General features: G+C 45.5%; 1 protein-coding gene across 4 annotated transcripts in view; it reads left to right on the forward strand.

Annotated features, from left to right (window-relative positions):
• dock3 (dedicator of cytokinesis 3) overlaps window positions 1–18,532 on the forward strand; it is a 1,050,162-nt gene that overhangs the window by 861,575 nt on the left and 170,055 nt on the right. For all 4 annotated transcript variants that reach the window (XM_078209344.1, XM_078209345.1, XM_078209346.1 and 1 more), the window contains one exon: window positions 5,569–5,654. In XM_078209344.1, the coding sequence (XP_078065470.1) occupies window positions 5,569–5,654 (86 nt within the window). The remainder of the gene's footprint in view (window positions 1–5,568; window positions 5,655–18,532) is intronic.

An 18,532-nucleotide genomic window follows, 5' to 3' on the forward strand; every position in this document is an offset into this window, starting at 1 on the left:
ACAGTGGGAGATGAAACAATACCACATTAGGTTGTTCTTCTAAGGTTGCTACTATAGGGGGAAAGCTTCCTCAACATCTCACTTGTGTTGGTGATGCTGGCATTAAATACTGAAACTAAAATGTTCAAATCTTCAATATCAATAATCCCTTATCTTAATAGATGAAAATATTTGCAATATGAGTAATGCACCTTTAAATCAAGAGATTCATTTTTATTATGTTTTAGGGGAGTAACCCCTGGCAAGCAATATTTTTCTTTGCTAATTCTTGTTTATTAAAATGAGTCTAAATCATTCAATGACTGGGAGTGAGGGCCCTAATGCCAAAGAGGAGAAATTAAATTTATTTTCAGTGAAAACAGCCCAAACTTTCCCCACCTTAACTTAAACAGCACAAAGAACAGAATGCACTTTAAAACTGAATTTACAGTTAGTTGAACTCTCAGCTGGCTCTGTGTGTAAGCTTATTCAGTGAAATAGTTGTGCAAGAACTGAATCATAGAAGTGTAGAATGAGGTGGAGACAAATTGGTCTTTTCTGAGCAAGAACAGTTTGGCCAGTCCTGCTACTCCCTTTCCCTATAGCCCTGAAATTTCTTTCCCTACAGCGCTTATCTGATACTCTTTGCAAAGCCACAATTAAATCAGCTTCCAAGAGACTTTCAGGCAGGACACTCCAGATCATAATGGTTTGCTGCAAAAAACAATTTTTCTTGTGTCATCTTTAGTTCTTTTGATGATCACCTTAAATCTGTGTCCTCTGGTTCTCAACCCTTCGACCAATGGAACAGTTTCTCTTTATCTACTTGGTCCAGAACCCTCATGATTTTGAACATCTCTATCTAACCCCCTCTCAACCTTCTCTCCTCTCAGGAAAGTAACCCAACTTCTCCAGTTCATCAATGTAACTAAAGCCCCCCATCCCTGAAACCATTTTCATAAATCTATTCCACAGCCTTCACATCCTTCCTAAAGTGTGGTGACCACAATTGAGCACAATACTCCTGTTGTGACTAACCCAGTGTTTTATATAAAGATTCATCATTAACTGAGTAGGGAATTGTGTGAACTCAAAGTTGGGTGGAATTCTCCCATCTGGGACTAAGTCCTGTGGCAGGAGTAGGAACAGGAGTATTTCCCGCTGCAGAGGTCGGTGGGACGCTCTATCTTCTGGCCACAATCTCATTGATACAGCCAGGATTTAGCACTGTATTCCATGGCAGGGCAGGCCATGGTGGCTTGAGTCCTGCCATCGTATCTGAGTGCTTTATTGAAAAAGCGTCCAATATCATTTACCCACCATTGAAGGAAGAAGATGGACCTTCTGAAAAAGTTGAACTTCCAGGATCATTCAGGCTGGAAGATGGACATCCTGAAAAATAATATGGATCTCCAAGAACAGTCTGAGGCTGGAAGATGGACCTCCTTGATGACACCGAATCTGCAAGATCCACCTGTAGATGCCCCCTCCTACCCACTGCTGTGGTGTTGCTCTTGGCCTCCATCCCAAGCTAAGGGGACAGCCCCAGGTATTATTCAGGTGAATCCCAACTTCTGCATGCCATGTTGTTTCAGACATGTTTTGGACCAGCATGTTTTCCCGCTGGCGTCACAGAGAATCATTTATGGGGGGAGGGGGGAAGATTCCTGTTGCGTCATCATCTGCATTGCATTAGCAGGATGCAAATCAGTTTCGTGCAGGCCTCCAGCAGGTTTTCCAATCCGGCATGGAGGGTACCAGCAGAAGATCGGGCAGAAATTCATGCTAACATGAAACTCATTTCTGGACTCCCACCAAATTGTCCCTAACTGCCCATCATTGAACCCATCAGCGGGGCCATGGGAGAATTCCACCTGTTAACTCCGTTTCTCTCTCCTCAGATGATGTCAGGCCTGCTGACTTTTTCCAGTGTTTTGTGTTTTTATTTCAGATTTCCAGCATCTGAGGTATTTTGCTTTTATTGATCATTAACTTCCTTGCTTTTGTATCCTATGCCTTTATTGATAAAGTCCAGGATCTCATATGCCTTTCTAACCACTTTCTCAACCTGGCCTGCCATATTCAGTGATTTGTGCACATTATACCAGGCGTCTCTGCTCATGCACCCACTTCAGAATTTTTTCATTTATTTTATATTGCCTTTCCTCATTTTTCTGACCAAAATGCACCATATAACACTTCTCTGTGTAAAATATCAGCTGTCACATGCCTGCCCATTCCACCGATCTCTTTATGTCTTCTTGAAGTCTATCACTATCCTCCTCACACTTCACTATATTTTAAACATTTTGTGTCATCTGAGAATTTTGAAAGCATGCCCTGTTAGAACAAAGACCAAGTCATTTGGATATTTGAAGGAAAGTAGTGGGCCCAGCACCAATTCCTGGCACCCCACTGTACACCTTCCTCCAATCAAAGGACAACCTTTCACTACTACTTTCTTGTCATTTAACCAATTTTTCATCCATGCACCCACTGATCCTTTTATCCCATTGTGCTTTAACTTCAGTGGAAAACTTATTGGGGGCGATTCCCCCCAAAACGTTCCAAGTGCTGAATTCGTGGGAAAACTGGTGTAAATCACAACTGTTATTTCAGTGGGAGTTCACACTCGAACTTCCCACACTCTGCACTGCAGAGGTCACAATCGTGAATATCATTAAAAGCTCTGGGGGCGGAGCCTATTCATGCCAGAGTCTGACAGTTCCGGAACTCTGCGCATGTGCAGTGAACATAGAACATAGAACATTACAGCGCAGTACAGGCCCTTCGGCCCTCGATGTTGCGCCGACCTGTGAAACCAATCTAAAGCCCATCTAATCTACACTATAGAACATTACAGCGCAGTACAGCCCGAACTGTCAGCCTGCACTTTGCTGGCCAGCTCAATTGCTGGCCAGCCCGGGACTGCTGCCGCTGCAGCTCACCCCCCGACCTGATCGCGGCCCCCACAAGCATTACCGGGCAAACCCGACCCCCACCAAACCCCCACTCCCCCACACCCCCGTCCAGGAGCACCCCAATCTCCGCTCTTCTCTCCCCCCCCCCCAGCATTTACGATCCTCCCACACCCCCACCCCGGCAGACCACCCCTCACAGGAGGAAACACCCCCACCCCTGCAGACTCACCGTGCCCCCCCCCCCCCCCCACAGGAGGCAGACCCCCTCTGCAAACCACCCCTCCCAGCCCACCCCGATCGCTGGCCTCTCTCCAGCCCCAGTGATCTCAATGTCAGAGTGGCAGCAGGACCCCCCGGCCCCCCCCGATTGCCCCTAGGCCCCATCCCCTTGGCACTGCCCGATGCCAGGTGAGCAGTGCCAAGGTGCCCCCTAGGCATGTGCACTTTGCCCCTTGGGCAGTACCAGGGGTACAGGCTTGCACTGCCAGGGTGCCTATGTCTAGGTGGCACCTCCCTCCTGCCGCCCGACCTCCTGGGGAGCTCATGATTCCCCCCCTTCACTTCAGTGGGGTCTCCCACTAGTTCCCCAAAAGTGGGGAGCTACTCTAAACCCCACCGGAGTGGGGAGGGAGATGCTATCGGGGCTGGAGAATTCAGTCCTGGGCCCGATAATGACATTTGAATTACATTAAGACAAGATTAAAATAACTTACCTGCTATTGCCACCGGTTTCCAGCGTGGTCCCGACTGCGCTGGATATCCAGCGCTGGGAGATGCGCATGCCTTAGGAACACATGCGCGAATCCCGCAAATCGCGCACACGCGATTCTCCCGGCCCGACGCACTAAAATACTAGTGCTTCAGGATGGGAGAATCACTCCCATTATGTCACACTTTATCAAATATCTCTTGGAAGTCCATATACAACCAACAACATTACCAAATCAACACTCTCCGTTGCCTCATCAAAAAATTCAGTTTAATTAGTTAAATACAATTTGCTTTTAACAAATCCCTGCTATCTATTCTTAATTAATCCACACTAGCCCAAGTGACTGCTAATTCTGTCTTGAATTATCATTTCTAAATGTTTTCCCAACAGCATATTAAACTGACCAGTCTGAAGTTGCTTCGTTTATCTTTACACTCTTCTCTGCTTCATCTGACTCTCTTTCTGTTTCATCATCATCATCTGGCTTTGGTGTCCTACATTTCCCTCGCATGGGAATGTACTTTGACCAATGTGCCTTCTAAGCATTGATGGTGCATGGCCAACAATCATGAATGTGCCATACGGTTCAACAAAAATAGACGCACAAAGCAAATTGAAGTTAGGGGACATTGACTTCAACTGTACCTGAACCATCTCCTCTTTAAAGCCAGCCTGTTGTTCCATTACAGTTTTTCCAGCCACTCTTTAATTACAATTTACCCAGGAAAGATCTGCTCTCAACTCACTCAAACTGGTCCTCTCCCAATTAATCTTTTGGTTGCGGCATTTTTTGGTTGAGACATTAAACCAAAGTTTTATCTTTCCTGGGTGTAAAAGATCCCTTGGTACTATTTTGAAGAGTAGCAGGGGGAGTACTCCCTGGTGCCTTGGCTAATATTTTTCCCTCAACAGGTATCACAAGGATGATTTTCCCAAAATAATTCTATGTGTCCAACAATGGAAAAAACGGAGGTTGTCCTGCCCGTTTTTTCAGTGAGCCGGTGGGGGCGGGGTTTGTGTGTGAGTAGAGCATAAACCCACCAGAGAGGCCGGCAGTAGAGTGCTCAGGGGCCATTGCACATGCGCCCAACCTCCCAGTATACTGGGAGATTTATTTACTTCCTCCCTATGAACAGGGCCTTCCCCCACATGGGAATGGCTGGTGGCACTGCTAGTGTGCCAGGCTGGCACTGCCAGGGTCCCAAGTTGGCAGTACCTGACTGGCACTGCCCATGGGGCATATACCCCCCCCCCCCGCCCCAACCTCCTGGGGGCCCTGAACCAGTCCCACCGGTACCCATCTGGTACCCATTGCTGGGGAGCAGCTGTGATCCCCGTTGGTGTGGGCCTCCACAGTGAGGTCAGAAAGCCAAATGAGCCCAGACAATTGCATCCAGAGTTTGCTAAACAGATGTAAATGACATTATAAATATTAATATCAGCTTCGCGTCCTTCCCTTCGGGCGTGAGGCTGGTCACATCATAAAAAATGGTCTGAAAGATCGACCTGCTGGACACCGGACAGGAATCCAATTTTTTGGGTCCTGCTGAAATGTTCTGCCCCGCTACGCTACTTGACCAGTGCAGTGGAGGAGGAAAATCACACCCCATGAAAACAGATTACCTGGTCATTATTGCATTGCTGCTTGTGGGATTGTGCTGTGGCCAAATTGGTTTCTGCATTTCCCACATTAAAATTACTACACTTAAAAGCACCTTTGTCTTTCTTTCTCTTTCTCCCTCTTCCTTTCCTTCTTTCTATCCTGCTCCCACTTTAAGCATCAGCAATAAAAACTCTTATCAACCCACATGAAGCTAGCTGCTGAGAGCTTTAGCAGCACAAGGGATAGAATTCCTGCAGATCGGGTTTGTGGGTCACAGGATTCCAAACTATTGGGGAGAAGCAACATCTGAAGGCATGGCCCAGTTTTTACTTCCTGCCATTTCTCTGTTACAGGTGGAAGCAGAGCTCATCGACAAACTGGACAGTCTGGTGTCAGATGGAAAAGGAGATGAAAATTACCGTGAGCTCTTCAGCCTCCTGTAAGCATAACTGAGAGAGGCTCAAGTCACATTAAAGTGAAATGTTTTGAAGTACTTTATTGTAGAAGAAACACGGTATTCAGCTACAAACCAGTCAATGGTAATTAATAGGGGAACAAAAATGGATACCTTGCAAAAACAAACCTACTATTTACCGTGATAAAGTATAGCCTTTCCTAGCATAGTCCTCGGAATAATTATAGACCAGTCAGCCTAATCTTGTTGGTTGTTAAATTATCAGAAAAAAGTTGTGAGAGACAGTATAAGTTGTCATTTAAAACAGCATGGATTAATCAAGGACATTAGTCAATGGATTTGTTAAGGAAAGGTTGTGTCTGACTAGCTTGATTGAAGTTTTTGTGGAGGTAACAAGGAGAGTAGCGCATTTGATGTAATCTACATTGATTTTATCCGACAATGCAGACTAGTCAGAACAGTAAAGCCCATGGAATTATAATGGAAAGTAGCAAGCTGAAAATTGGCTCAGTGGCAAGAAACAAAGGTTGATTGTTTTTGTGACTGAAGGCTGTTTCCAATGGGGTTCCACAGGGTCCTTTGCTTTTCATGGTACAAATTAATTATCTAGACTTCAATGTAGGAGGCATTATTAAGAATTTTGTAGATGATATAAAAATTGGTGAAGCAGCTGATGTTGAGAAGAAAAGTTCTAGCTGCAGGAAGATATCAGTTCACTGGTCGGGTGGACAGAAAAGTGGTAAAAAGAATTCAATCTGAGAAGTGAAATAATGCAGTTGGGAAGGTAAACAATGCAAAGGAATGTACAATCAATGATGGGATATTGAGTGAAGATAATGAACTTAAGGACCTTGGAGTGCATGCCTACAGGTCACTGAAGGTAGCAGGTTAGGATGAAGTGGTCCAAAAGGGATATCAGCTTTATCAGCTGAGGTATAGAATATGAAGCAAGGAGGCTAGACTAGAACTATATAAAATGCTAGTTCTACCATAGCTGGAGCGCTATGTAGATTTCTGGTATCATATTACAGCAGGATATGATCATGCTGCAAAAGATGCTGGGGAAGTTTAGGTGGATGTTGTGAGGAATCGCAAATTTTAGCTGAGAAAGGTTGGATAGGCTGGGGTTATTTTCTTTGGAACAGAGGAGGCTAAGGGAAGATTTAGAATCATAGAAACCCTACAGCCAGAAGGAGGCCACAACCAAGCTCTATCCCCTTAACCCCCCCAAGTATTTACCCTGCTAATCTCCCGACACTATGGGGCAATTTAGCATGGCCAATCCACCTAACCTGCACATCTTTGGAGTTTGGAAGGAAACCAGAGCACCACAGGAAACCCATGCAGACACGGGGAGAATGTGCAAACTCCACACAGACAGTCAACCAAGGCTGGATTTGAACTCAGGTCCCTGGCGCTGTGAGGCAGCAGTGCTAACTACTGTGCTACCATGCCATCCTAGAAATTTAATTGGAGTGTATAAAATTATGAAGGGCATAAATAGAATGGATAGAGCAAATAACCTTTTTCAGTACCAAACGTTTTTTGAAACTTGCACATTAGATAGTTGCTACAAATGATTTACCCCTCACCTAATGGATATTTCCTTTAACGGAGAGGTCTATAACCAGGAGTCATGAATTTAAATAATTGGTAGAATCATAGAAAGTTTACCACTTGGCCCATCATGACTGCGTCAGCTGTAAAACATTTTAAGTGAGCTGAGGATTTCTGCTTCTACTCCCCTTTCAGGCAGTGAGTTCCTGATCCTTATCACCCTCTGGATGAAAATACTTTTCCTCATCTCCCCTCTAGTTTTTTACCAATCACTTAAAATCTATGTCTCTAGTCAGTGACCTCTCTGCTGGGGTAAATAGGCCCTTCCCATCAACTGTCTCCAGGCCCCTCAAGTTTTGTATGTCTCAATCAAACCTTCCCTCAGCCTCTAGAATGATCAGAAGGAAATTGTGGAGAAATGTTTTCATCCAAAGAGTGGTAGGGCTCCTGGAACTCACTGCCTGGGGTAGGAGAAACAGAAACCCTTATCACATTTTTAAAAAATACTTGGATATGCATTTGAGGTACTATAATCTCCTGGCTCTAGACCAAAAACTGGAAAGTTGTTTTACATTTGGCGTTGACATGTTGATGACTCCTCTTGTGCCATCAATTTTCTGTTTCCAAATAATTATAGTGAAATGATATGGCATCCACTTGCATAGACTTCCAGTGGGTTAAAGGAAAGGGTATGGACCCCCTAGCATAGACCTTCAACCACTTACAGTAAAAACCTACTTCATTCCCTCGTATAAACTTCGAGCTACTTTTAGTGAAAGAGTACTGCACCCCCTAGCTTCGAGCTCCAGTCTATTATCAAGGAAGCAGAAAGCATGGGAAGATATCAGGTACCACACGAAGTGAATGGGAAGCGTTTCAAGAGATTTGGGAGAACTTCTGTTGTCGGCAAGATGTTGGAAAAAATTATAAGGGATAGGATTTATAGTTATTTGGAGAGTAATGAATTGATAGGTGATAGTCAGCATGGTTTTGTGGCAGGTAGGTCGTGCCTTACTAACCTTATTGAGTTTTTTGAGAAAGTGACCAAGGAGGTGGATGGGGGCAAGGCAGTGGACGTGGTATATATGGATTTTAGTAAGGCGTTTGATAAGGTTCACCATGGTAGGCTTCTGCAGAAAATGCAGATGTATGGGATTGGGGGTGATCTAGGAAATTGGATCAGGAATTGGCTAGCGGATAGGAAACAGAGGGTGGTGGTTGATAGTAAATATTCATCATGGAGTGCGGTTACAAGTGGTGTACCTCAGGGATCTGTTTTGGGGCCACTGCTGTTTGTAATATTTATTAATGATCTGGATGAGGGTATAGTTGGGTGGATTAGCAAATTTGCTGATGACACCAAAGTCGGTGGTGTGGTAGACAGTGAGGAAGGGTGTCGTAGTTTGCAGGAAGACTTAGACAGGTTGCAAAGTTGGGCCGAGGGGTGGCGGATGGAGTTTAATGCGGAGAAGTGTGAGGTAATTCACTTTGGTAGGAATAACAGATGTGTTGAGTATAGGGCTAACGGGAGGACTTTGAATAGTGTGGAGGAGCAGAGGGATCTAGGTGTATGTGTGCATAGATCCCTGAAAGTTGGGAATCAAGTAGATAAGGTTGTTAAGAAGGCATATGGTGTCTTGGCGTTTATTGGTAGGGGGATTGAATTTAGGAGTCGTAGCGTTATGTTGCAACTGTACACAACTCTGGTGCGGCCGCACTTGGAGTACTGTGTGCAGTTCTGGTCCCCACATTACAGGAAGGATGTGGAGGCTTTGGAGAGGGTGCAGAGGAGGTTTACCAGGATGTTGCCTGGTATGGAGGGGAGATCCTATGAGGAGAGGCTGAGGGATTTGGGATTGTTTTCGCTGGAAAGGCGGCGGCTAAGAAGGGATCTTATTGAAACATATAAGATGATTAGAGGTTTAGATAGGGTGGATAGTGATAGCCTTTTTCCTCTGATGGAGAAATCCAGCACGAGGGGGCATGGCTTTAAATTGAGGGGGGGTAGTTATAGAACCGATGTCAGGGGTAGGTTCTTTACCCAGAGGGTGGTGAGGGATTGGAATGCCCTGCCAGCATCAGTAGTAAATGCGCCTAGTTTGGGGGCGTTTAAGAGATCCGTAGATAGGTTCATGGACGAAAAGAAATTGGTTTAGGTTGGAGGGTCACAGTTTTTTTTTTAACTGGTCGGTGCAACATCGTGGGCCGAAGGGCCTGTTCTGCGCTGTAATGTTCTATGTTCTATGAATGCCTGACATTGATTAACTGTGTTAATGGAAGAATGGCAGAAAATAATTAATTAGGAAGTGAATCAGAGGGTAAATAGAAAGCAAATGAGGCATCAAAGAATATAGTGGGCATTGTTTATGTACATGTAAACATCATTGAGTACCAAAATCTGCCATGGGTATCTGATATTGGAAGAATGAGGAAGAGAGAATCAGAGGGCCCTAATGAGGAGACCCTAACATTTTTATCTTTTTTTCCTTATTAAATACCAGAAGTCAAAATATTTCTGTTCGCCATTTTGCAACATTTTCTTCAAGGAAAGTAATTTAACTTTTCTGGCCTTTCTTCGAAACCTAGTATTCAAAGGCATGAATCACCCTGTTCCCTGAAATCTTTTAAATGCATGGCTATATCCATTTTAGGTTAGGGTGACTGGAATTGGACTGATTATTGATCTTCATAACGTCAATGTAGTTTGCCTTGACCAATATTATAATGCCTGCCAGGTGCATTCCAGTATACAGTCGGGAAGGACTTGCTCTGGAAGTTCTCAACATCAACTCTGGACCCCATGAAGTCACATGGCATCAGATCAAACATGGGCAAAGAAACCTCCTCCTGATTACTATCTACTGTCCCCCTCAACTGATGAATTAGTATTCCTCCATGTTGAACATCAAATGGAGGAAGCAATGAAGGTGGCAAGAGCACAGAATATACTCTGGGTGAGCAACTTCAATGTCCATCACCAAGAGTGGCTCAGTGGTACCACTGATTGAGCTGGCTGAGTCCTAAATGACATCACTGCTAGATAGGTTCTGTGCAGATGGCGAGAGAACCAACAAGTGGGAAGAATCTACTTGACCTCATCCTCACCAATCTACCTGTTACAGATGCATCTGTACATTACAATATTAGTAGGAGTGACCACCACACAGTGCTTGTGGAAACAAAATCCGATCTTAACATTGAGGATACCCTCCCTCACATTGTGTGGCTCCACCACCATGCTAAATGGGATAGATTTTGAACAGATCTAACAACTCAAGACTGGGTATTCTTGAGGTGCTGTGGGCCATCAGCAGCAGCAGAACTGTATGTAACCACAATCCGTAACTTCATGGCCCGGCATATCTCCCAGTCTACCATTACCATCAAACAGGGGTTCAACACACCTAAAAATGAGGTGTCAACCTTAACACGCATGCCAAACAGCAAAAGCAGCAGGAGACAGACAAAACTAAATGATCCCACAACCAACAGATGAGATCTAAGCTCTGCAGCTCTGTCACATCCAGTTGTAAATGATGGTGCAAAATTAAACAATTAACTGGAGGAGGAGGCTCGAACATTTTCCCCCATTCTTAGTGATGGGAAGCCCAGCACATCAGTGCAAAAGACAAAACTGAAGCATTTGCAGCAATCTTCAGCCAAAAGTGCCAAGTGGGTGATCCATCTTGGCCTCCTCCTGAGGTCCCCAGCATCACAGATGCCAGTTATCGGCCAATTAAATTTACTGCACATGGATATCAAGAACCAGCTAAGGCACTGGATGCTGCAAAGGTTGTGGCGAGACAACGTTCCAGCAATAGTACTGAAGACTTATACTTGCAGCCCTAGCCAGTTGTTCCAATACAGCTACAACACTGGCATCTAGCCAACAATGTGGAAATCCACCCAGGTATGTTCTTTCCACAAAAAGCAGGAAAAATCCAACCCAGCTAATTGTTGCCCCATCAGTCTACTCTCAATCATCAGCAAAGTGACAGGAGGGGTAATTGACAATGGTGTCAATTGACACTTACTTAGAAACATTCTGCTCACTAATACTCAGTTTTGGTTCCGTCAGGGCCACTCACATCTAGACCTCATTACAGCCTTAGTGCAAAAAGACCTGAACTTGTGAGGTGAGAGTGACTGCCCTTGACGTCAAGGCAGCATTTGACCAAGTGAGGCATCATGGAGCCCTTGCAAAACTGGAGTCAATCAGGGGAAACTCTCTACTTTTTGGAGTCATACCTGGCGCAAAGCAAGATGGCTATGGTTGTTGGCAATCAATCATCTCAGTCTCAGGACATCACTGCAGGAGTTCCTCCAGGTAGCGTCCTAGGCCCAACCATCTTCAACTGCTTTATAAATGTTGTTCCCTCTGTCATTTGGTCAGAAGTGTGATTGTCACTGATGATTGCACAATGTTCCGCACTATTCGCAATTCCTGAGATACTGAAGTAGTCCATGTCAATATGTAGCAAGACTTGGACAACACTCAGACTTGGGATGATAAGTGGTAAATAACATTCGCACGACACATGTGCCAGGCAATGACCATCTTCAAAAAGAGAGAATCCAACCATCTCCCCTTGACATTCAATAGCATTATCATTGCTGAGTCCTCCACTATCAATATCCTGGAGGTTACCAAGTTTATGAATGTGGGTGTTGGATATGTACAATGGTTTGGCTTTTTGTAATGCCTATGAAGAAATAATAGTTTGCCAACATTGTCTAGGCTTGTATGAAGAATGGTACTGGAGCGTGCAGAAGAAAGGGTAAAAGTTATTTTTAACTCAATCAGGTTGAACTCTGCTGTTTTGTTTACTTACAATATTATGTAAAATGACAAACTATTGCAATTTAATTACTGGCTCCAAGTCCAGTCTGATAATCATTAAGGAAAACATTTTTTCTCTTCACTCCTGTCATTAACAGTGTAATATCTTTCATCCTTCAATTTTTGCTCAGGTATCCTGTGCTAGTTTTTTTTAAATCTCAGCACTAAGTAATAATTATGAGGAGAAATCATAGAATCCCTACAGTGCAGAAGGAGGCCATTCGGCCCATCAACCCTGCACCGAGAACAATCCTACCCAGGCCCTATCCCCATAACCCCACGTATTTACCCTGCTAATCTTCTGACACTAAGGGCCAAATTAGCATGGCCAATCAACCTAACCCGTACACCTTTGGTGTGTGAGAAAAAACCAGAGCATCCGGAGGAAACCCACGCTAACACGGAGAATGTGCAAAGTCCACACAGACAGAAACCCGAGGCTGGAATTGAACCTGAGACCCTGATGCTGTGAGGCAGCAGTGCTAACCACTGTTATTTTATTGTATTGCAGGCAAATATATCATGTCCTTAGCATCCACATGTGCACTTCCAACAGAGGTGATTGGGCATCAATCAGGAACAGAAGCCTTACCCTAAGGCATGTAGGCTGTTTGCAACATTTACGTGTTGCCCTATCTGAGATCAACTAATTCAGCATGGACTGTGGATCTTCTTGGACTTCCTGGTTTGCACAGCACAATTCCTCACCTTGTTGTATTTTTTTAATCAACTGAGCCTTCATAGGATATGGTGTGGATTTTCTTTGTTATTTGATTGAGGCAGCACGGTGGCACAGTGGTTAGCACTGCTGCCTCACAGTTCCAGGGACCTGGGTTCAATTCCGGCCTTGGGTGACCGTCTGTGTGGAGTTTGCACATTCCCCCTGTGTCTGCATGGGTTTTTTCCGGGTGCTCCAGTTTCTTCCCACAGTACAAAGATGTGCAGGTTTGGTGCATTGGCCATGCTAAATTGCCCCTTAGTGCAGGTTACATGGATTGACCACGGGAAATGTGTGGGGTTACGGGGATAGGTTGGGGGAGAGGCCTGGGTAATATACTCTGTCAGAGAGCCAGTGCAGACTCGATGGGCCGAATGGCCTCTTCTGCACTGTGGGGATTCTATGATTGCCTTAAATAGGACATCTATCTTGACTTCCAAAAGGCCTTTGACAAGGTGCCTCACGGGAGACTGCTGAGTAAAATAAGGGCCCATGGTATTCGAGGCAAGGTACTAACATGGATTGACGATTGGCTGTCAGACAGAAGGCAGAGAGTTGGGATAAAAGGTTCTTTCTCAGAATGGCAACCGGTGACAAGTGGTGTCCCGCAGGGTTCAGTGTTGGGGCCACAGCTGTTCTCTTTATATATTAACGATCTAGATGACGGGACTGGGAGCATTCTGGCCAAGTTTGCCGATGATACAAAGATAGGTGGAGGGGCAGGTAGTATTGAGGAGGTGGGGAGGCTGCAGAAAGATTTAGACAGTTTAGGAGAGTGGTCCAAGAAGTGGCTGATGAAATTCAACGTGGGCAAGTGCGAGGTCGTACACTTTGGAAAAAAGAATAGAGGCATGGACTATTTTCTAAACGGTGACAAAATTCATAATGCTAAAGTGCAAAGGGACTTGGGAGTCCTAGTCCAGGATTCTCTAAAGGTAAACTTGCAGGTTGAGTCCGTAATTAGGAAAGCAAATGTAATGTTGTCATTTATCTCAAGAGGCTTGGAATACAAAAGCAGGGATGTACTTCTGAGGCTTTATAAAGCACTGGTTAGGCCCCATTTGGAGTACTGTGAGCAATTTTGGGCCCCACACCTCAGGAAGGACATACTGGCACTGGAGCGGGTCCAGCGGAGATTCACACGGATGATCCCAGGAATGGTAGGCCTGACATACGATGAACGTCTGAGGATCGTGGGATTATATTCATTGGAGTTTAGGAGGTTGAGGGGAGATCTGATAGAAACTTACAAGATAATGAACGGCTTAGATAGGATGGACGTAGGGAAGTTGTTTCCATTAACAGGGGAGACTAGGACGCGGGGGCACAGCCTTAGAATAAAAGGGAGTCACTTTAGAACAGAGATGAGGAGAAATTTCTTCAGCCAGAGAGTGGTGGGTCTGTGGAATTCATTGCCACAGAGGGCTGTGGAGGCCGAGACGTTGAGCGTCTTCAAGACAGAAATTGATAAATTCTTGATTTCTCGAGGAATTAAGGGCTATGGGGAGAGAGCGGGTAAATGGAGTTGAAATCAACCATGATTGAATGGTGGAGTGGACTCGATGGGCCGAATGGCCTTACTTCCGCTCCTATGTCTTATGGTCTTATGGTCTTATCTTCATTCAAATTGAATTCTACCAAATTAAAATATCCTAACTTCAGAAGGTATAATTTTTGCTCAGTGTCAGCATTCTTGCACCTGGGTCCAGAGGGTTTGGGTTCAAGCCCCAAACCAGGATTTGAGTCTATAATCTATTCTACACTTGCCTGAGAACATGTTGGAGACATTGGAACAAAATGTAGGCCATTCACCTCCTCAAACCTAGTCTGACGTTAAATTAGATCATAGCTGATCTGTACTCATTGTTCCACTGGAGCAAGCTGAGAGGGAGTGATTGGAGGCAACAGTGCTGGTGAGAGATTGATTGAATTGTTTATTTATTTAATTAGTCAGCTAGTGTGTGGGTTTTTTTGGCCTTTACTTTTGCAGTAGTATTTTAAGTTTAAAGTGAAAACTGGAAGTGGGTTGCTAAGGAGTCTGGGAAGGGTTTTTTAAGCGTGCGAAGTATAAAAGGTAGGCTGCAGTATACAGCGGGCAGCGTCGGGAGCGGGCAGGGAGTGCGTGGGAAGCAGAGTGTGAGCTATAAGGCTTTGGCTCACAGGGCTTAGGCAGTAAGGGCGAGCAGGGGTGAGATTAATTCATTTTTGCTGTTTCTACCTGGTACTGGCAAGGTATCTAGGGGATGGGTGTGCAGGCAGTGCTATGTTCCTCTTGCACTATGTTTGAGGTGAGGGACGACGACAGTGTCCCTGCTGATTACATCTGTGGGAAGTGCACCCATCTGCAGCTCCTCCAAAACCGTGTTAGGGAACTGGAGCTGGAGCTGGAGTTGGATGAACTTAGGATCATTAGGGACGCAGAGGTGGCCATAGACAGAAGCTTTAGGGATACAGTTACTCCGAGGAATGAAAACAGATGGGTGACGGTGAGAGGGGCTGGGAGGAAGCAGTCCGTGCAGGGATCCCCGGTGGTCGTTCCCCTTAGCAACAAGTATTCCGCTTTGGATACGGTTGAGGGGGATGACATACCAGTGGTGAGCCGCAGTGAGAGGATCTCCAGCACTGTGTCCGTCTCTGTGGCTCGGGAGGGTAAGGGGCAGAGCGGGAGGGCAATAGTTATTGGGGACTCGTTAGTTAGAGGGATAGATAGGAGGTTCTGTGGCAGCAAAAGAGACTCACGGATGGTATGTTGCCTACCGGATGCCAAGGTCCGTGACGTCTCAGACCGTGTTTTCCGGATTCTGAAGGGGGAGGGGAAACAGTCACAAGTCGCGGTACACATTGGTACCAATGACATAGGTAAGAGAAGGGACGGGGATTTAAAGCAGGAATTTCTGGAGCTGGGCTGGAAGCTGAGAGCCAAGACAAAACATGTGGTCATCTCTGGTATGTTGCCGGTGCCACGTGATAGCGAGTTGAGGAACAGGGAGAGAGTGCAGTTAAACATGTGGTTGCAGGGATGGTGTAGGAGGGAGGGTTTCAGATATGTGGATAATTGGAACACGTTCTGGGGAAGGTGGGATCTGTACAAACAGGACGGGGTGCACCTGAACCAGAGGGGCACCAATATCCTAGGAGGGAAATTTGTTACGGCTCTTCAGGGGGGTTTAAACTAATTTGTCAGGGGAGTGGGAAAAGGAGTTGTAGTCCAGAAGTCAGTGAGGGTGGTGAGGTATTGGGGAAGGTATCAGAGTCAAGGGTGGGTACCGGTAGACAGGAAGGTGGGTTGAAGTGTGTCTACTTCAATGCAAGGAGCATCCAGAACAAGGTAGATGAACTTGGGGCGTGGATTGGTACTTGGGACTACGATGTTGTGGCCATTACGGAGACGTGGGTAGAACAAGGACAGGAATGGTTGTTGGACGTTCCGGGGTATAGATGTTTCACTAAGTTTAGGGAAGCTGGTAAAAGAGGTGGAGGAGTGGCATTGTTAATCAAGGATAGTTTAACGGCTGCGGAAAGGCACTTCGAGGGGGATCTGCACACTGAGGTAATATGGGCTGAGGTTAGAAATAGGAAAGGAGCAGTCACGTTGTTAGGAGTTTACTATAGGCCCCCAAATAGTAATAGAGATGTGGAGGAAGAAATTGCTAAGCAGATTATGGATATGTGTGGGGGTCACAGGGTAGTTGTCATGGGGGACTTTAACTTTCCAAATATTGATTGGAACCTTTGTAGGTCAAATAGTTCGGATGGGGCAGTTTTTGTGCAGTGTGTGCAGGAGGGTTTCCTGACTCAATATGTGGATAGGCCGACAAGAGGTGAGGCCACATTGGATTTGGTACTGGGAAATGAACCGGGCCAAGTGTTAGATTTGGTTGTGGGAGAGCACTTTGGAGATAGTGACCACAATTCGGTGTCTTTTGTTATTGCAATGGAGAGGGATAGGGCCGTACGGCAGGGCAAGGTTTACAATTGGGGGAGAGGTAAAATTATGATGCGATTAGGCAAGAATTAGGGGGCATAAGTTGGGAACAGAAACTGTTAGAGAAAGGAACTAATGAAAAGTGGAACTTTTTCAAGGAACAAATACTGGGTGTCCTTGATAGGTATGTCCCTGTCAGGCAGGGAGGAAATGGCCGAGTGAGGGAACCATGGTTCACGAAAGAGGTGGAATGTCTTGTGAAAAGGAAGAGGGATGCTTATGTAGGGATGAGGAAACAAGGTTCAGATGGCTCGATTGAGGGTTACAAGTTAGCAAGGAATGAGCTGAAAAAGGGGCTTAGGAGAGCTAGGAGGGGACACGAGAAGTCCTTGGCGGGTCGGATCAAGGAAAACCCCAAGGCTTTTTACTCTTATGTGAGAAATAAAAGAATGACCAGGGTGAGGTTAGGGCCGGTCAAGGACAGTAGTGGGAACTTGTGTATGGAGTCAGTAAAGATAGGCGAGGTGATGAATGAATACTTTTCTTCAGTGTTCACCAAGGAGAGGGGCCATGTTTTTGAGGAAGAGAAGGTGTTACAGGCTAATAGGCTGGAGGAAATAGATGTTCGGAGGGAGGATGTCCTGGCAGTTTTGAATAAACTGAAGGTCGATAAGTCCCCTGGGCCTGATGAAATGTATCCTAGGATTCTTTGGGAGGCAAGGGATGAGATTGCAGAGCCTTTGGCTTTGATCTTTGGGTCCTCGCTGTCCACAGGGATGGTGCCAGAGGACTGGAGAATGGCGAATGTTGTTCCTCTGTTTAAGAAAGGGAATAGAAATGACCCTGGTAATTATAGACTGGTTAGTCTTACTTCGGTGGTTGGTAAATTGATGGAAAAGGTCCTTAGAGATGGGATTTACGACCATTTAGAAAGATGCGGATTAATCCGGGATAGTCAGCACGGATTCGTGAAGGGCAAGTCGTGCCTCACAAATTTGATAGAATTTTTTGAGGAGGTAACTAAGTGTGTTGATGAAGGTAGGGCAGTTGATGTCATATACATGGATTTTAGTAAGGCGTTTGATAAGGTCCCCCATGGTCGGCTTATGATGAAAGTGAGGAGGTGTGGGATAGAGGGAAAGTTGGCCGATTGGATAGGTAACTGGCTGTCTGATCAAAGACAGAGGGTGGTGGTGGATGGAAAATTTTCGGATTGGAGGCAGGTTGCTAGCGGAGTGCCGCAGGGATTAGTGCTTGGTCCTCTGCTCTTTGTGATTTTTATTAATGACTTAGAGGAGGGGACTGAAGGGTGGATCAGTAAATTTGCTGATGACACCAAGATTGGTGGAGTAGCGGATGAGGTGGAGGGCTGTTGTAGGCTGCAAAGAGACATAGATAGGATGCAAAGCTGGGCTGAAAAATGGCAAATGGAGTTTAACCCTGATAAATGTGAGGTGATTCATTTTGGTAGGACTAATTTAAATGTGGATTACAGGGTCAAAGGTAGGGTTCTGAAGACTGTGGAGGAACAGAGAGATCTTGGGGTCCATATCCACAGATCTCTAAAGGTTGCCACTCAAGTGGATAGAGCTGTGAAGAAGGCCTATAGTGTGTTAGCTTTTATTAACAGGGGGTTGGAGTTTAAGAGCCGTGGGGTTATGCTGCAACTGTACAGGACCTTGGTGAGACCACATTTGGAATATTGTGTGCAGTTCTGGTCACCTGACTATAAGAAGGATGTGGAAGCGCTGGAAAGAGTGCAGAGGAGATTCACCAGGATGCTGCCTGGTTTGGAGGGTAGGTCTTATGAGGAAAGGTTGAGGGAGCTAGGGCTGTTCTCTCTGGAGCGGAGGAGGCTGAGG

This window comes from Mustelus asterias, chromosome 3 (genome assembly GCF_964213995.1).
Source record: "Mustelus asterias chromosome 3, sMusAst1.hap1.1, whole genome shotgun sequence".
NCBI classification, from domain to species: Eukaryota; Metazoa; Chordata; class Chondrichthyes; order Carcharhiniformes; family Triakidae; genus Mustelus; species Mustelus asterias.